General features: G+C 47.9%; 1 protein-coding gene and 1 pseudogene across 2 annotated transcripts in view; both read right to left on the bottom strand.

Annotated features, from left to right (window-relative positions):
• The window catches only part of MEI1 (meiotic double-stranded break formation protein 1), a 3250839-nt gene extending 3230933 nt beyond the window's left edge, over positions 1-19906 (bottom strand). For both annotated transcript variants that reach the window (XM_078683295.1, XM_078683306.1), the window contains exon 1: positions 19728-19906. In XM_078683295.1, coding sequence (XP_078539421.1) covers positions 19728-19862 — 135 coding nt within the window. In that variant the 5' untranslated portion in view covers positions 19863-19906. The remainder of the gene's footprint in view (positions 1-19727) is intronic.
• On the bottom strand, positions 1887-3392 carry LOC144800477 (bone morphogenetic protein 2 pseudogene; annotated as a pseudogene).
• Positions 19907-20543: the final 637 nt, after the last annotated feature.

The following is a 20543-nucleotide window of genomic DNA, read 5'->3' as shown; positions in this document are numbered from 1 at the left end:
GCCTTGACTTCTGTGGTTGAACGCCTCTGGGTGGAACGTTGGGACATGAGTCTTCAGATCTTCCTACATCTATGTTTGTCACCCCATATTCTCTTGACATAAAATATCTCATTCGCATTGACTCTTTCTTATGTTTCTCATGATGTGGAGGAGTTGCCTTTCACAGAGTGGTGCTTAAGTGGAGAGTGGGATTCCCGGAGTCTGCTGCTTTCGGAAATGTGTAGTTGATATAATGTAGTACAGTCTCTCTATCGGTGGAGAAACAGGCGTGGTTGACAAGAAGAGCAGGCTCCCAGGAAGAATGGCTATTAAAAAGTACTTGAAGGAGCTGGTCATCATAGTTGATGGATGGTCAGTCCAGTCTGTGTGTTTCAATGGGGAGATGTATCATGGAAATGCATAGTCCTTAGCCCACAACTTTAAATGAGTCTAAATGCATCGAAGTGACTTAGTGTCTTAGAATGCTTGTCTTTAGTGATTTCTGTATTATTCATACAACCTACAGCTAAACGCTAAGGAGCTATTTTTTTTAACCATTTATACAGTTTTTAATGGACTTAAAATCACCTTCTTTATCTTCATTATCATAGTCGTAGGGTTGTGTGAGGAAACAAGGACTTGTTTTAAGCTTATAAATGGTTGTGCTTGCAGTGCTGAATGTGAATACAATCTACATTTTCCACAGTACAGTAAAAGAGCAGTCAAGTGTTTTGTGCATACAAAAATGTTGTACAGGTTTCCCATAAACCAAAAACATATAGTTTGTCTAAATAAAGGTCGCAAACAGGTGCAGCAATACCGGACTTCATAAAGTAGCAGGCCCAATGTCAAAGTAATTTCACAACCGACCCATGTCTTCGAGTATGTGGGTCAGAGGTTGCCACTACATACAACACCTACTGAGATTCCTGTTTTAATTACATGAACAAGTTTATATCTGTCATGTTATACCGAACATAGGCTCAGTTTGTCCTGTACAATGTCACAGTGCTTTATTAAATTCTATAAACTTCACACATAATCAATGTTTAAAACACTGCGCTTGTTCCATATCGACCATGAGGGAGATCCATTTTTAAATTAAAATGAAACCACTGCCTAGGATCACTAATCTGCAAAAACCTCTGTTTAATCTTTATTCCAGTAGTTAATTGTAATGCTGTCTCAAAGCAGAGCTTATTAAATTAATCTGCTCATACGCAGACTTTGAGGCCTGTTTGTTTTTTTTTACTTCTGGTTCGTGGACACTTCTTTATATAGTTCTAGGTAAGAATATGTGAATTCACAAAAACCTGATTGTGCCCCGGGGGAAAACTAAAGCAAAAGAGAAGGGCAACTTAGAGACTACAGAGGAACTGGCCAAGTTTTTTTTTAACTCAACACTCACCCTGCAAGTGACGCCTGTCACACATACAGACTTGCAGTGCCAGAGAAAGGCTGCCACATGGAGAAAGCAGCATTGCCAAACTCCTGTTTGCATTCATGCTTTCACTACACTTGTTTTTAGGTTTCGCCCTGGCGTTGCAACTGCGTAGCAGTTGCTCCGCCCAAGGCGAAATCTAATGTAATCTCAATAGTGGGGACTTGAAACCGCCCCTTCTTCCATTGGCTAGCTCCATAAATGGAGGCTAGCCAATGGAAGACACGGTTGTCCATCACTCTTTCCCGGTCAGAACACGAATCGTGGGCGTTTCTGACTCTTTTTTTAAGTCCCGCCCCTTGTTGCCGTGTGTCCCGGGCCGCGCTGTGATTGGCTGCCAGCCCGGGACACCCCGGTGACGTCATTCCCCGGGCTGCGCTGTGATTGGCTGCCGGCCCGGGACACCCCCGTGACGTCATTCCCCGGCCGCGCCGTGATTAGCTGCCGGCCCGGGACCTGACTTGTTTTATTTCTCGCAGATTAGCCCGACTGTCCCAGTGCAGTTTTTATTCAAACAAATAAACCCAATGTCCTGGTAGTTCTTGAGCACCACCTTTTCATTCTCGTCCAGGTAGAGCATTGAGATGGCGCTGAGCTCAGTGGGCACACAACACGCCTTGGGGATGTTGGCATTCACAGAATTAACCAAAGTCTGCACAATGGCGTGGTTGGTGGAGTTCAGGTGGTCAGCAAGGGGGAAGGGGCAGTCCCCGTGGCAGTAGAAGGCGTGGTAGCCAGGTGGCGCCACGATCCAGTCATTCCAGCCCACATCGCTGAAGTCCACATAAAGGGGGTGCCTCCTGCAGTTCGATTTGAGGCGTTTCCGCTGACGTTGGCGGACCTGTCGCTTCTCCCTCTTGTGCAGAGGGAGGCCCTTTCCATCGTGGCCAAAAGTTACTAGTAGAGGCCGGACCTGGGCCCAGCTGTGCTCGTCCTGGTGCGCAGAGCGCCTCACGCGGACATGTCTTTGGGACGGCCCGTGTCACTGTCTAGGTGCCCCACCTCCACCACGAAGCCATGGTTGGGCTGCCCGTGCACCATCCACCGCAGCACGGCCGGGGTGACGTCAACGCTCTCCCAGCTGCTGGCGTTGTGCTGCACCAGCCGTGTGTCCAGCAGCCAGCCTGGTGACCAGGTCCAGGTGGCCGTGGGGCTTGAGAATCTCATAAATATTAATACGGTGCAGATTACTGCTGTTCCTTTCAGAGCTGTCCTCGACCAGTTCGCGGAAGATTCGAAGTTCAGCCGAGATGATAAACTCCTCATTAGGGATGGAAGTCAAGTTAAAGAAGAAACGCTGCATTAGCTTCCCACTCGCCTCTGGCAGGCCTTCCAAAACTTCGTGGTGGAAGCTGCGGACGGTGTTGGCGCGGCTGGCGGAGCGCTCCTGCCGCAGGTCCAGGCCCTGGCCCCGGTAGAGGTCCCGCATGTAGGGCGGGATGGGGGCGCCCGCGCTGGGGGTTCGGCCGCCGCTTCAGGCCGAACATGTGCAGCAGGCGTAGCTCGAACTCGCGCAGTAGGTCCTCCGAGTGAGCTTGCTGCTGCGGGCACGCGCTGGCCGGGCCCCGGCTCGACTCGGCGAACCACCGCCGGCCCAGCTCGGGGACGAGCCCCACCGAGCCTCCCAACAACACCTGGTAGAGGAGAAGCACCAGCAGCGAGCGCATCCCGGCCACCATTATCAACCTAAAGGAAGCTGCCGATGGGCTATGAAGTGCACTTGGGAGGATCCAGCGGAGCCATTTCCTCGTAGGGAAACATCACACACACCCTCAGCGCCCGGAGTGTTCAGGCTGCGGCACCTCTGGCCGTCTAATGGGCGCCCTCAGGGACCCGGCGCTAGTACAGTCTTCAAAGGTGTGCGTTCCCAGCAAGCTCACTAGAGACATCAAAACGCACGCCTCAGGAGCAGTTTCCTTGGGTGGGTGGGAGTGGAGGGGGTCTAGATCCCACAGGTGCGCTTCCAAGAGTCCCAGCTGAGGGGCCCGGTCAGTGTCAGTATGCGTCAGTGTCAGTATGCTTCGATGCAGCCTGGACGAAGAGTGTCTGCTGCCCTCATCCCTGGGCTTACTCCAAACTTTCCCCGTCCGTAGCCATGGTGGTGGAGGGCTGTGGGTGCCACTAAAGACCAAGAGCTACGAGGTAATGGTGCAGGGCTGTGGGTACCGCCAGGGCATACATACCGCCAGAAACTGGTGGCGGAGGGTACCACATGTGCCCAGGAAGTGGTGGTGGAGGGCTATGTGTGCCAATGAAGACCAAGAGCTGCCAGGTAACAGAGGGCTATGGGTGCCACCAGTGCATACAAACTGCCAGGAAATCTGGCGGAGGGCTGGCTGTGGCTGCCATTGGAGCAACAAGCGGACCTAGCAGATGAACAGAGGAAAAAAAATCACAAAAGCTGACACTTTAATATTTTCCCAATGAAGACTTTTTATTTATATAATAAAATGACAAAGAAAACAGCTATTTTGAAAATATATTTATGTCTACAAAGTTGGGGAAAATGTATTTTAATCCAGAGAATTATTCCTTAAAAAGATGTTTAAATGTATTTTTTATTTGTACATTTTATATGAGTTTTTGCCCCTCCACATGAAGTATAATAGTCAGATTCCTATTTTGTATTTATTTACTATTATAACCACTTTTTAGAAAAATAGCAAATTTGTATTTATATGTAATCAAAAGAAAAATATAGGGTTTGTACATAATTTAAAAAAATAAAATAAAATAAAAATAAACCCAATGAAACACTTAGAGGAGGCACAATAGCTCCGCGTCCAACCTATTGATTAATTTATTTACTCCTCCTGGAAAAACCCAAGTATTGTGTTAATGTCTTTTATAAGAATCGCGCTGCTCAATGAAACGTCTAATTTATTTAATGTATACATAAATAGCCAGCCATTTTCAGCGAGACAGACTAATGAAAACGAGGCCATGAAATTGTTTCTGCGATGAGGAGCGATGGAGTCAAGTTGCTATTGGCTGAGTGCTGAAACGTGGTGAACTGGCCACCGTGCCTTTGAACCGCGCCTTGTTTGTCTGATTTATTGATTTCGATGAACGTGTGAAGTTCAGCTCCCTTGTTTTGTCACACTGTTCTGGAAATACCGTCCAGTTTCCCTCCTCTTTGGCGCGAATGCACGTAATGTCACACTACCAAATGTATAGTGTCTTGTGCTGCGTTAAAAGAATTATTTGGGGGAAGTGGTCATGCTTGAAAAGTCGTCCTTCGGAGAGACTGTTCATTTATTCTTGTTATGGTTTCTCTTTTTTGGGGGGGGGGTGGAGGGAGACGAAAGGGAGGGGCGGGATATTCGGCCGGAGAGAGGGGATTGGGGGCTCCACCTGTCTAACAGAGCCATGGGTTGGTCTTTCGCCGCTGCTGTTGCCTCGCGTGATTTCTGTGTGTCGTGGCTCTGCGGCAGCTTCATGGACATTTGCCTCCACATGTCTCGGCGCTCAGTCCCTTGAGAGAGCTCACACTGAACAGCTCCAAGCGGGCGTTTCTCGCATAAAGAGATGTGTATTTAACAAGGACCCCCTGATTGCATTAAATTTGTAGTTCCTAGGTCAGGGAAAATACATTCGAGAGATAACAACCTAAGCAACTAAATTCTCAAACACATTGGTAGTGAATTGAATGAACAATTGGCTGAGACAAACTATAAAACTTAAATGTTTTTATTTAATACTTACACAGTTAATAAATCATTATTAAAACATAATCATACAAGTTAAAAAATCATACAAGATTCTTAAAAAACAAATGGAGACATAAATGCATATATCAATAGTGAATCTGTGGCGAGAAATGTGTCTCTACGCGCGTTTCGGCGTCCAGCGCCTTCTTCATGGAGTAGCCACACAGTTTCTAGAGAGTGGAAATATACACAAATTATATATACATAATGACACGCATAAAGCCCGCACTGCATATTTGTCTATTTTTCTTATGCTGCTAATTTTTGGCAGGCGTACTTGCTTTACGTGTTAGCTCATTCTGCACAGAAAACAACACGACACCTGTGCATTATAGTTGGCAAAAGTACAGTTTTTATTTCAAAAAGCGTTCAGTACATTTTTAAATATACAAAAGTGTGTGTAAGGTATTGTCTTTCTTCCACTTCTATGCTTTTGTGAGGTAATGTGTCCTTAACCTCGCACGTTCTGTTTCCTGCATCCTAGAGAGAGAGCGTTCCTTCAAACATGTTTATGTTTGAAGGTGCATCTCTCGAGGATGCTCTTACTGTTTGAACATACAGTTGTTGTAGTTTAGATTGAACTTTTATATTGCCTGAGAACTGGTGGCGCTCCCGTGTGATGCTGTTACTAACTTGGAATAAAACCCATTTGGATATAAATCTACACCTGTGATTCGTCCTTCTTGGATAACTCCTACTTCTTTACATTTGGCGACAGGATTTGGGAAAATTTCAACCACTTTCAGCATTTTCACTAATTTCTTGGATCGTTTCTTTCTCTAGCAACGTTAATCTTCCAAGAATGTATTTGTTCCACTGTGCTCATTTTTAAGAGAAACGCGTGTGTTTCACTCACCTTTTTGAACGGAGGTTGAAGGTGTTGTTTTCATCGATTTATGGATTTTTGACCATATACCTGATTTTACACGGAGCTCTTTGAGCTCAAACCACGTGAGAACAGATCGCGATGACGTCATCGCGCAACGGAAGTATTTAGATTCTGAAGCTGATTTCTTAAGAAAAACGCTACGCACACAAGTGATTTTGCTGTAAGGTAACATCTCATTTGAAAGTCGTTGTGCAAGCGTTCAGTTAGACGGAAATCCTTTAAAAGCTTCATTCCTTTGAAAATTCTTCACAAGGGTATGTGCAAGTTTTAAATTGACATTTCACGAGTGATTTTTAATTCTGTAAAGCAGGTTGGGAATTTTGTTTTGAGCATTTTAAAGACTTTGGAGTTTTAAAAGTCTGCTTTTAGGGGGGCGTGTCCAACATGGCGGTGTGAGCGGACGTGGGTCTCCGGAGCTCCCTGCCTGACCCCGCCTGACCACCACGATATTAGCCCGTATATCCCCCTGCCACCACGGGAGAATAGCGGGAGAGGGGCCGTCCGGCGGAGGTGACCGGACATCGGGCCTCGGCTGAGCCGCTCGCCCGCAAGCTGCACTTCTGCGCCGCCGATCCTCCCACGCTCCATAATGGCGGCCATGCTGCGGCCCTGAGGGGCTGTGCGCCTTCACACGGACGCCTCTGGGAGCACCCCCGTGGAGAGGATAGTGAGGGGGAGGCGCGGCCGCAGAATAAGCTGAGCGGTGCCTCCGCCTGGGTCCGGACCTTGCTGCGACCCGCTGCCGGAGCCGCCCAGCTGCTGAGAGAGACGCCGACCCGGGGGTCGCAAAATCCAGGCCCCGGCTTCGGGCCTGTGCACCGGCCCTCCTGCAGCAATAAGGCGGCGGGCCTGGAGGTAGCGCCGGACCTGCCCGGCGGCCCCCTGCTCTGAGCGGCGCCTCCACCTGGGTCCGGGCCTTGCTGTGACCCGCTGCCGGAGCCGCCCAGCTGCTGAGAGAGACGCTGACCCGGGGTCGCGAAATCCAGGCCCCGGCTTCGGGCCTGTGCACCGGCCCTCCTGCAGCACTAAGGCGGCGGGCCTGGAGGTGGCACCAGACCTGCCCGGCGGGCCCCCTGCTGAGGCCTCATCTAGCGAACTCCAGAACGGGCGAGTGGGACACCTGGAGGAGAGACCACCGCCGCCTCACGGACCCCGGCCCCCTCTCTCTGCAGCCCGGTGAGAAGAAACACCGCCATAAGATTGTCCTGGCCTGGCGGCCTTCAGGTGAGGAGACGGGTGCTGGGTGCTGCGGCAGGCTCGAGGGGCACAATCGAGCTCCTGGAGGGGGGACATCGGCGGGGACCGATCTCAGGCTCCCTGGGCCTGACAGACTCTTCCCCATAAACAAGCCGACCCTCGCTCGGCGGACACGAGGTTGGGTCTCCCAGTCTTGAGCACACCGCCGATCCTCATTGCACCGCGACCTGGGCCTTGGGGGGCACCGGCCGCCTTTGCCTCTAGACCCCATAGCCCCTGGAGGGGAGACAGCATCCGGGGTTGACCTCGAGCTCCCGGGGCCTGACAGACTTTCCCCACGGGCGGACACGAGGTTGGAGCTTCTGGACCTGGGTCCATACGCCGGCTCGCGCTGCACTGGGATCTGGGCCTTGGGGGGTGCCAACTGCCTTGAACCTAGGCCCCACCGCCACTGCGCGAAGCGAGACTGGAAGGCGGCGGCCCCCGCGGGAATCTGCAATCGTCCCCGAAGCCACGCCAAAGTGAGGGAGACGACAACTGGCTTCGAGGGGTGAACCCGGGTAGAGCCCCCCAGAGACACTAATATTGCAACGGCCTATACTCGCGAATTGAGGCTGGACATGAGTGCTTGACCGGGACTGCCCAGCGGCGCCCATCGCTGGCCTTCCTTTGTACCCCGGACGCCTTTGCATCCATAGACCTCATTGTGGGCCCCTACAGCTTACTCTCAAGTCCCTGCACAACATGGCGGGCCAGAAGGGCAAGAGAGGAGACCAGACGCTCCCGGAGCTAATGGCCAAAACCCAGCCTAAACCTGCCAAGGACCCACCCTCCCCGATAGTCGCTAAATCGCCCCCGCCACCTGCAGAAGACCAAACCCCCATCACTAGATCCTTTTTGGAGACGCTGTTCAACTCCCTACGTGATGACTTCAAATCCCTGAAACAAGAGGTAGCGGGTGAGGTTCGGGAACTCAGACGCGAGGTAGATGGCCTCGGGGAACGAGTGGCTGCAGTGGAGGAGGCAGACCAAACTAAGAGTACTGAAATTGAGCAACTCCAACAAGAAATCCTGCGACTTACAGACCAACAGCTGGATCTACAGGCCCATGCGGAGGACCTTGAAAATCGCTCTCGCAGGAATAACATACGGGTCCGGGGTGTTCCTCAGAAAGACGAAGGGTCTGACGTCGCTGAATATCTAAGAGCCCTCTTCAGAACCATCTTGGGAGAGCCCACGGATTTCCCCATTCGCATTGATAGGGCGCATAGAGTTGGATTGCCGCGACGAGACTCAGCCCCTCCCCCGGACATACTGGCCTTTTTGCCCGATTTCCCGCTAAAGGAACGGATCCTCCGGGAGGCCCGTCGGGCTCAGCCCCTTCACTATAAAGATCGTCCCATAGCTCTCTATCAGGACCTCTCCGCCACCACCCTGCAGAAACGCAAGGAATTCAAGGTAGCGACGGACTTCTTACGGCAGCACGAAACTCCCTATTCCTGGGGTCATCCGTTTAGACTCATATTCAAATGGAACGGACGGCTGCACCAAATGAGGTCGCTCAAAGACACCTGCTCGCTGTTGGGACTGGATCAAGATGCTGAAGCACCGACGCCCCGAAATTCCCAACGGTCACCCAGGAGTGAATGGCACACGGTGAGCTACAAACGATCGCCGTCGCGCCGGCTGAAGCCAGATGCATCGACCATCCTGCAGGAACGCGCCACTGCAGTGGCGGAGGTAGCCAAAGAAACCTCTCCCCCGGATGATTAGGCACTCCCGTGGCCGGGGAGATCAACTATGGCACAGCCCTTTGCACCAGCGGTGGGGGGTCGGGCGGGGAGCCGGAGAAGCCGCCACTGGAGATGACCCACATGAGAACTGTTACCACGGCCCTGTGCGGAGTCACAGGACTGGGACTATTTTTCCTTCTCTTCTTTTTTGGGTTGTTACGGGATGGGGAGGGGGGGAGGGACTGTTATTCTGTCTTTGACTATTGGATGTTGCTCGGTTATACACGGTTTGATGGGGTTGTTGCTGGGGGGGGACTGGGGGAGGGATCCAGGGTGGGAACCAGTGTGCCGCGATTGCGTTCTTGCTGTTCTACTGCTCGAATTTTCAGCAATACACCTGGGCTTCATGTTTGGGGTTGGATTCATGGAGAGCGGGGGGCCCCACGGTGTCCCCTTAGAGGTCGCTATCCAGGTGTTACTGCGATGACACGTTATAGACGACCCACAGTGTCTCCGCGCTATTTGTCAAGGTTTCCCAGTCATGTGTGACACGAAGGTGAAGGTAATCACACTTAATGTAAAGGGGCTGAATAATCCTATTAAGAGGAGGGCGATCCTTTCCTATTTTGAAAACTCTGGGGCCGATATCTGCCTGCTACAAGAAACTCACCTATTGCAGAAAGATTGGCATAGAATGCGCTCACATGCTTTCCCACAACAATTTTTCTCCTCCCTACCCACGAAACACGCCGGGGTGGCTATTCTCCTCTCTAAACAGTTCGGGGGGCGGGTGGGGATCAAAGTGGGGGAAATAAAGGGCCGGATGTTGGCATACACTTTCCACATAGGGAACACACGCCTCACGGTTGGCACGCTCTATGCCCCAAATACTGGACAGGAGACTTTTCTGAAGAACGCAACGTCCGATGCTCTAGGTTCCTCTGACTCCCTTCTACTCCTGGGGGGGGACTTCAACCTTGTTATGGACACACACGCCGACAGGTCGGGACACAGATATGGAGATGCAGGCGCAGTTTCGGCAACTGGACTTGAATGGCTGCGGGAAAGGGGACTTGTAGACCTATGGAGGTCTTCACACCCAACTGAGTCACGATTCACCTTTTACTCCCATGTTCACCACACGTACGCTAGGATCGATCACTTCCTGGGCTCTGCGGAGCTGCTCGGGTCCCTCCGGGGAGTTGACATAACTCCTGCCGCTGTCTCAGATCATGATGCGGTGGAGGTGTCGCTCCTGTTTCACGCGCCTCCTCGCCCCCGGGGTTCCTGGCGCCTGCGGGAGACTCTACTACAGCGCCCAGTGGTCATCACACGTCTTCAGAAGTGCATCACTGATTACTTAACCGTTAATGATACACCAGAGATCTCTATGACGGCTCTCTGGGGGGCCTTAAAATCTGTCGTCCGGGGCGAACTGATAGCCATCGCGGCTGCGGAGGCCAAGGACCGGAAGGCCAAACGTGAGGACCTTACGGCAAAGGTGGCGGAATTAGAGAGAGCCCATAGTCGCACCTGCGCTCCACGCATCTGGAGGCAACTGAAAGCAGCTAGAGCCCAACTCGCTAGTCTGGACGTGGACAGGGCCGAATTTGCGGCGCTCCGCCTTCGGCATACTTACTACATCGGCGGCAACAAGACTGGCCGCTTATTGGCCAGCGCCCTTAGAGCTAAGACACAACGCGCCAAGATCTCTGGCCTCACTGACGACACTGGAACGGTCCTCACTGATGACACGCAAGTGGCAGAGGCGTTCAGGTCTTACTATGCCTCATTATACGGAGTAGAGGCTACGTCCCCTGAGATGATCGACACATATTTAGATTCCGTGGCTGTCACCGCGCTCTCTACAGCCAATGCGGACGCTCTGGATGCCCCCATTCGCCTGGATGAGGTGCTGGCCGCCATAACCCGTTTGCGTCCGCTCAAATCCCCGGGGCCAGACGGATTTTCGGCGGGATTCTATAAGACCTTCAGCCATCTGCTGGCCCCGGTACTCACTAGGCTCTTTAATTCCTTTGAGGGTGCTGGTGCCATCCCCCCAGACATGCTGGCCGCCGAGGTTGTGGTCCTCCCTAAACCGGGTAAGAAACCCACGCATTGCTCGGCTTTCCGCCCTATTTCCCTATTAAACCTAGATCTCAAACTCTTCACGGGCATTTTGGCTGCACGTCTTGGCCCCTGTCTTCCTGGGATATTGGAGCCCGACCAATCGGGCTTTGTGCCCAACAGACAATGTAGTGACAACACCAAACGGATACTACACTTGATTGACAAATCCCACTTTCAGGACTCTGACTCCGCACTGTTGGCCATCGACGCCGAGAAAGCGTTTGACCGCGTCGACTGGACCTACCTACAACGGGTTCTGCGGCGCTTTGGAATGGGGGACCGCTTCCTGACGTGGATCTCCTGTTGTTATCACCGTCCGCATGCCAGGGTCCGATTGGGCAGCTTGCGCTCGGACTCGTTCGAAATTCAACGCGGCACGAGACAGGGTTGTCCCCTCTCCCCCCTCCTGTTCGCCTTATATATAGAACCCCTAGCACAGAAAGTCCGAGATAACCCTGCAATCAAGGGTATCACCTTTGGGCACGAACCCCACACAATTAGTCTGTATGCGGACGATGTCATAGTGGCCCTTGATTGCACGGCTCGCTCCATCCCCGCCTTCATGGAGGAGCTTGACTCCTTCGGGGCGGTGTCGGGATTTCGTATTAACAAAGGCAAATCTCTGGTGTTGCCGTTGGGCAAGAATGCGCACCCGCAAACTCCTAATTTGGCACAGGAGAGCGGCCTCCAGATTGCCCCCTCAATCCCTTACTTAGGCATCTCCCTCGCTTCCTCCACTACGTTGACGGTTCAGACCAACTATGAATCCCTTACCACTGCAATCCGGAAAGACACCACTCGTTGGTCCAAACAACCCCTCTCGCTTTTGGGGAGGGTGGCGGCGGTAAAAATGTCTATATTACCTCGCATTCTATATTTATTCCAAACACTTCCTGCCATGCCCCCACCTGGAGCTTTGAACGAGCTGCAGGACATCCTCCACCGATTTATCTGGAACGGGAAACGCGCACGCCTCCGGAAATCACTGTCGTACAGGAGCATGGATGACGGAGGTCTGGGCGTCCCTAATTTATCACAATACTTTCAAGCGGCTCAACTTCGCTATCTGGTAGAATGGCACAGGCCAGAGTCGGAAAAAAGATGGCTCTTCCAAGACAGAGCAATGGCTCAGACGCCACTGTGGAGAGTCCCGTTTCTTGCTAGGCAACACCGCACGCCATATCTCCGTAAATCACCTATCACTCGCACTGTCCTGCAAGTCTGGGACAAGGTCGCTCTTCATAGGGGCTTGACGACATTCCCTTCTCCATTCACTCCCATTTTGGACAACCCGGACTTTCCTCCGGGCAATGACCCAAACGCGTTTTCACAATGGCGCTCTTCTGGGTGCCGCTCGGCTGGCCATCTTTTTGATACACAAGGCTTTCTTTCTCTATCAGACATTACACAGGGATATGATCTGAGGAACCCCCACCTTTTCCAATACTTCCAACTCAGGCATTGGCTCACGGACCCAGCTATTGTTGACAAGGTGGGTCGCCCAATGACGCCCTTTGAGAAATGGCTACTCACCAAGGAATCTGACAAACACCTCATTTCAGACATTTACAAACTGCTGACGCCGACACCCGGCCCGGATAAGACCCCGAGCCAGAGACGTTGGGAGACCGAGATAGGCAGGACGCTCACATCAAGGGAATGGCAGGATATCTACTACAGGGCCTCACATACCACACGCAACACGGCAGCGAGAGAGTCCGCAGTGAAGTTAGCAATGTATTGGCACCTCACCCCCGTTCGACTTCATGTGGGTAACCCATCACGTAGCGAACAATGTTGGAGACACTGTGGGGAACGTGGCACCTTAACTCATCTCCTTTGGGAATGTCGAGAGGTCCGCGGGTACTGGGAGGCGGTACTAGATGACATTGACTCCTCCTTTGACACCGAGGTCCCGCGTTTCCCAGCTTATACCATCCTGGGGCTTCCCAATGCACTCACATTCCCCTTGAAATCATTAAGGGGCCGTCAAATGGGAATTGCTATGCAGGCGGCCACGCAACATATCCTGTCCCTATGGGGCTCGGCGACTACACCCACTCACACAGGGTGGTTACATAAACTTTGGTTCACTCTTGGGATGGAACGCATGCATGCTACACTTACACACTCCACAGCCACCTTTCAGACAACGTGGAAGCCACTGCTGTGCCTGTTGTCCAAGGAATTTAATGAGATCACATGTCCTAAATACCTCAGAGTTCTGCGCCTCACAGATCCCACACCTAATCCCGGGTGATCCCTGGCACATGGAAGTTAACCTCTCTAAGCCGAAGTACAGACTCTTTTCTGACGCATGGCACACTGGTTGGGATGGTTGGGGAGGAGGGGGGGGGGTTCGGGATGTTCAAGGGTTGTTGGCTGCTCCTTATCTTGCTCTGCCTTTTTACATCGAATAATATCTGCCTTCATGATACTGTTTACCATAGTTGGCGTATGTGCTTCGCTCTTTATATCTCACTTAGGGAAGACTTGCTAGTCTGTCCCGTTAGCATCACATACCGCCAGTCTTTGCAAGATGCCAAAATGTCTGTTATTTCCTGTGTTGAAAAAAACAATAAAATACATTTAAAACTAAAAGTCTGCTTTTAGTTGAATTTGAAGAAACAGAAAGAGTGCAAGACGCAAGAGCTTACTAAGTCTTCATTTTACATTTCAAAAGTGAAATACATTCATGGGAAGGAGGCTTTAAATAGCTCCTTTGGCACTTTAAAGACACTTGACATTTAAAAGACTGGTACGTTGCTGGTAAGGAGATTGGAAACATCTTCTTGGGCATTTTAAAAAGCATTCAGCATTTTAAAGACGTTTAACATTTTAAAGACATTCAGCATTTTAAAGACATTTAGCCTTTTAAAAGACATTCAGCATTTTAAAGACATTCAGCATTTTAAAGACATTCAGCATTTTAAAGACATTCAGCATTTTAAAGACATTTAACATTTTCAAGTCTGCAGTTAAAAGCTAAAAGGAAGAGTACAAAAGTTATTTACATTTTCTGGATAGTATATTTAAGCATATTTACAAATTATCTTATTGTCAAGGTAGTTTATTTATGTATTTATTTATTTTTAAAAATGGCTAATAATCAACAGGTGATTATTCTGAACAAAATTTTACCTGTTAATGGAAAACCTGTGGAACCGTGGAAAACTTGGTTTAGAAGCTTCGAGAATTATTTAGTGGCAATTGATGCAGAGGATTATGCTCCTAAAAGGAAGCTTGCTATTCTTTATAGTCACTTGGGGAGAGCTGGTAGAGAAGTTTACGATAACTTACCCCTTTCAATTCCACCTTCAGGAAGAGGCGAGGGCTGGAATGTTTATAGAGATGCAATTCAAAGACTTAATAGGAAATTTTTAGAACTTCCGAATGTCATTCTGGAGCGTTTTAATTTTAGAAAGAGAAAGCAAAACCTGGAGGAAAGCTTAGAAGACTTCATTTCAGTTTTGAGGAACATGTCAGCTGATTGCAACTTTGGGGCTGATCTAGACATTTACATCAGGGATCAATTTGTTTATGGTTGTTGCCATAAAAAAATTCAAGAACGAATCTTGAGTTGCAGGGATCCAACATTGGCTGAGGTGGTCGATATGGCTAAAAGTATCGAAAGGAGCATTGTTTCTTCAAAAAGTATTATGCTTGAAAATGTTTCCCCTTTTAACCTTGTGCAGAGTGATGTTTCTGTTAATGCTGTGTCATTTAATAATAGTATTAGTAAACCTCAGCAGAGAGGTAATAACACATTTTGTTTCAGGTGTGGATCAAGAACACATCTAAGTAACAGTCCCATGTGCAATGCTCTAGGGAAGAAGTGTACAAACTGTCAGAAGTTTGGTCATTTTAATAATGTGTGCAGGGCTAGGCCTACTGTACACGTTAAGTCAGTGTCAACACTTGAGAATGCTGATCAACATGATCAACATGATGTTTTTCAGGGTTTGATGTGGTTCCCTTAGAATCTGATATGCAACATGTTAATATTAACACCTTAGAATTACCTTCAGTTCCAAATGAGTCTCTGCAGGGAGGAATTGTTCAACTATAAAAACATTAGTTGGTTGGGGGGCGTTTGAGAAACCTAAGGGTTTTAGTTGGTGCACACACTTTGTCTTATTCGGTGTCCTCAAAATTTATGCCAAAGTTTGGCAGGAACTTTTCATTTTAAGTAATATTTTGCTGTATGGAGATAAAGGGACACCACCTTTTTCTTTCCGCTTGGCATCAGTGGAATGTGTGCATGGAGTTTACTTCGGCTTTGGTAAGCTTAAAGTGTATTATTGTAGAAACTTGCAAAAGAAGTATTTTGATATTTCTCCTTTTTCTGTTCAAAATTTTTATGAAGGTCTATTGAGACTTCAAAATGTCCGGTTTTTATTGAAAAGAAGGGGTGGGGGTGTAAAAGGGCTTTTGTGAAAATGTTCATGGTTCAAGCATTTTCATGGTTATAGCTAAAATAATTCTGCTAAAAGAATTCTTTGTTATAAATCTGATTCTCCCTATGATGTATGTTCACATCTTTCTTTAGGTTTACTCTGTGATTATCCTCATAACTTTATTTCTTTTTTCTTTTCCTGTTTAACCTTCCACTTCGTCAGCAGGTATGTTTTTGCATTCTTCACTAATGTTTTCTAAAATGTCTTCCTCTACAAGTGAAATGTATGAACCTGTTAGGCCAATCTGTAATTATTCCATTCATACAAGGTTTAAGGATTTCTATATGTCTTAGTTCATTTGTTTGATTTGCATTTTGTTTATTATAAGAAAGGAGATGATGTAAGGTATTGTCTTTCTTCCACTTCTATGCTTTTGTGAGGTAATGTGTCCTTAGCCTCGCACGTTCTGTTTCCTGCATCCTCGAGAGAGAGCGTTCCTTCAAACATGTATATGTTTGAAGGTGCATCTCTCGAGGATGCTCTTACTGTTTGAACATACAGTTGTTGTAGTTTAGATTGAACTTTTATATTGCCTGAGAACTGGTGGCGCTCCCGTGTGATGCTGTTACTAACTTGGAATAAAACCCATTTGGATATAAATCTACACTTGTGATTCGTCCTTCTTGGATAACTCCTACTTCTTTACAGTGTGACCAATTAATTTGAAAGCCTATGCTCCTGCACCTATGCACCTGCTATTCTGATGAGAGCTACGCCACCAGCACTAGGTGGTCAACGTGGCTGTGAGAAGGGTCCCTGCGCACCCTGCAGACACCACGTGTGCGCCTGGTTGAGTCTGGCAAACGTTATACTTTAACTTTGTGTCACAGTGGCACTGACTCACAGCGGCCTCTTATTTGTTGTGAATGGCAGCACAGCAGCTACAAGTGTTTGAGCTACCTCTGGAACAGCAGTGTTGATATGATTAGATTAGAGGAAATTGAATTGCAGCCCCCCTAATGCCTCTTCATGTCACAGGTTGAGCAGGATGCTGCCGTCCTGTCGTGTGGCGCTAGTAACGGCTCACCTTTTATTTTCAAGAAAGAAGAGCCGAAAACGGCTTCTGATTTAATGTGAGACCCTCTCCATGGAGGCGGTATAAGGGGTCAAGCAGTTTGCCCTCGCATGTTATTGGACATGTCCTCCGTATGTGGACGCAGGTCACATGACTGATCCTGTCAGAAGTTTAGGCGGGAAGTGGGAGCCTGTAGAGACAGTGCCAGTGACCTGTGAAAACAGTCGCTCAAGTCCCACTACTGGAGACGAGGTATTTCATCACCCATAAGTTACGAGCACGGGTCACCATTACCAGAGGGTCTGACGTCACTCTCTGTAGAAATAATACACCCGCCACAGACCTATCTTCACAGGAAGCCTCCCTGTATTCTAGAACATATATTTGTTTAGGGACTTTTCACTGAAGTGTACGCGCCAATTACAGCTGTTCATTAGCGAAATTGGGTATTTGTTTTAAACTTTAACCAATCACTGTGATATGCTAATTATGGTGTAATTTAATTTGAGCTCTGTAATGATGATGCCGTTATTATGGACATAAATGATGCAGTTAAGCTGAGAGTAATCTCATTTGCATACTGTACATGCCAGTAAATTAATCCCTTTCTTCGGCTGCTTCAGCTTTAATTTTCCACTTCTTTTCACACGGCGCCTTTTCAGCCGCGCTCTCAGAAGCCCACATTGTGAGAGCGATGATCACCGTGTGATGTACACGGCTGCGGCCCCACGGCCACGCGAGACATGAGGTGTAACGTGTGTAAAAGGCGCATTGTCTTTCTGTGGGTTTCTCCAAAAACTTGGGTTAGCTGAGAAGCCTGTGTCCACTGCCCATTAAAAGCCAATAGATCCCTTTAGCAGCAAAACGTGTCTTAAGTGAAGAACGTTCACAATCCATCATTAGAGTGTTCTGCTGCACAAATGATAACTTTTTCTTTAATTAATAGGAAGGGTCGTTGTGTAAGCAGAGTTCACGCAGCCTCGGAGCCTCTCAAGTAGAACTTTGCCTCCTAGCTCTCTAAGTTGGTAATGTAGCTCAGTGGGGTTTTACTGCAAAAGTTATCACAACCACATGTTTTTCCAACTATGGGATCAAATATATTAAGTACGCAGTGGTGGCCAGCGGTAAAATATGAGATCCGGGTGCCTGGAAGGTCAACGTGTGTAAGTGCTCGTCTCTGAAGTAACTATTTAAAATTGTGTTTATTTTTACCCTTTCAGTTCAAGTTCAGATTAAGCTATTGGCATTGTAAATGACAATGCCATTTATTTATTTATTTTCAAAACCAACACATAAATAAAAATATTGTCATTTACAATGCCAATAGCTCAAACTTTTCAAAAGGCGAAACCATTGCATTGTAAATGCTTGTTTTAAAGTGAAAGCACTGCTCGTCTGCTGCTTACGGACAACACAGGGTGATGAGGCAGTATATGGCTGCTTGGGCCCCGGGGGCACTAGGTAGTGCGTGCTTTTCATGGTTGACTACACTCACTTTTTAGGTTTCACCTGCACAGCACTTGTGTTCAACTTGTGAAATCTATTGTATTAAATATATCTCAAAAGGGGCTTACATTTTATCTTCACTTTTTATTGATCCTTGTGCTTGTTATTTTACCTTTCCTTGTTCTATTGGTTGCAGGTTTTTATGTCCTGTTCTTCCTGTGTGGTTCTCTCACCAGTTTCCCATCATTAAAGTACTGTGTTAATTCGCTTTGGCAGAACTTCTTTTAATCATCTCATGCAGCAATCAGAACACTGAGAATTAAAAACAAGAGCCGTGGGCCCAGCACGCTGTAATTATCTAAGTGGAGATCCTCTGACATGCATTTAATTCCTTCTCCGTGCTCTGGATGAAGCATAGCAACCATCGTCAATTTTAAAATCTCAAAAATGTTGTTACTTTTAATGCACTTAAAACTATTTTTAAAGACATATTACCCCACCAAAAAACTCAAAAACGGTTTCTGAAATCATCAATTACAGTTCGCACTATACTTTACACCGTCGGTACTATGTTTTGAGAGCCAATCATAATTCACACAGCTTATTAATTCCAAATTAAACTGTAAACCTATTTGTTAAAGTGGTTCAATGCGGAAACCACACATCAGGACAAACTGAATCTACACATTGGGACGTGTTAACTTGTGGTTTTTAAAGTTTTTATCTCCTTTGTATGGTTTCAATTAATTGATACAAATAAAGAATTGATTGATTTGGTTGTGTCAAACTGCACCTCATCCATGGATCAAAAACTGCTTTGGATGGCAACTTCTGAGATGATTTTTTTTTCCACTAAGAGATCAGTGTCACTTTTTTGCATTTCGGGCTAGACTTTTGAAGTAACCTTTCATACACGCCATGTTACCCGCAGTGTATGCAGACCTGAAACAAATGGAAGCACAACAAAATGTGTACTCACGACCTTGTACAGCAGTGCACAGTGCGACAAGCAAAATCAGGCCCAGCTGTACAAAAGGCAGCAAGCTGAACATTTTACTACTCCCACAATTAGGCTATTTCATCCAAACATATGCTACAAGACAGGTCAATGATTCGAAACGGCCGCACAGCAACGCATTAGCAGTACTTTTTCAAATTAACAATGCTTGTAAGGAAACAGACATTAACCTTTGGGAAACGACCAACAGAGAGAGAAATAATATCTGGAGATGCGAATCAGGAGCTGAGAACGGAATTAAAATACATGTGGTCTTATAACTAGGATTCAGGGCGATATAGGAATGAATAAATCATGTCAGCAATTGACCGGTGTAGAGAAATCGGAACTGCTGGCAGTAATAATGCACCTGACTGCACACAGGGAAGTTCTCAGAAAAGGTGGGACATGCACCCACCATTATCCATTTTCAGGCTACGGTTTTTAAATGACCTCACACAAAAGCCAATCCTAAGCGTAGTAGGAGTCAGACCCCACAAAGTACAGCCAAAAGATCGTCTAACAAGCGCTGTCTAGGCTCGACCTAAAAACTGTCAAGTGTTCACCCTACGTCTCGCACTGACTCTCCCTGACAATTTGTTTGCTCGCCCACCCCTAGTGAGCGCTTAAATCCCCATAAATTGCAGTTAGTTTAGTGGCCAGGGCCGTCCAACTATTTCGTATCTGACAAGACTGTTTGCAAGTGAGACACAAATCCCATATGGCTTCTCACCGACACTTCCGGCTCTTCCAGCATTTCGGTGACACATGCCAAGCACAGCGAGCCTCCTGCCGGGCCGGTCAGTAACCATTGTGGGTTATGGCGATAATGGACTCGCTGGAACAACACGTCCACGCCTGGCTGCATATCAGCGCGGCTCCCGTCCTACCCAATTAAAGAGGCCCGTTCACCTCACCGAATATTTATGCCACGTGGTATAAAAACACAGCAACTACTTAGCGTAAGAAGCAATGAGGTACTCAAAGAACCGCGACGTAAAATACGCACCGAGGCGCCGCACGAGGGCACATGGCGTAAGACGCCACGCTTCAAATGACGCCACTACGCCAAAGGCGTGAAAGCTAGTGGATGAAATTGAAATCAATCTCTGGGGGTCCCACGAATACAGAGTGAAAGGACGGCAGCAGAAAGGGGCAGTAAAAAGAGCACATTAAGAAAACATAGAATTTGGCTAAAACTTAAAAGAACAAATTTGTAACACATTGAATGCTAAAATATCTTGTATGCAGGGCTTTCAGTGGGGCGGGTCATTCTGAGTTTCAGTTCCCAAAGTAAAAGAAAACTGACATTTAAACCTGTTTCTAACCCACCCAATAATGATGTCCTTAATAGCGTCCAAGCTTCCAGATTGCTTATGTGTGACATTTTAAGGATTTCAGTGTAATTATGAGTGACATTCAACAACTATGAGTGACACTTTCTCGCGAGCAAAAATCAAGCAATGAAGACACAAGAAATATATAAAAATCAGAAATTATGCCCATATGAGCAACGAGAAACTTTAAGAAGTTGCACAACCTCCTCACA

Source organism: Lissotriton helveticus, chromosome 1_1 (assembly GCF_964261635.1).
Source record: "Lissotriton helveticus chromosome 1_1, aLisHel1.1, whole genome shotgun sequence".
Taxonomy (NCBI): Eukaryota; Metazoa; Chordata; class Amphibia; order Caudata; family Salamandridae; genus Lissotriton; species Lissotriton helveticus.
This window is presented reverse-complemented; position numbering and strand designations above follow the sequence as displayed.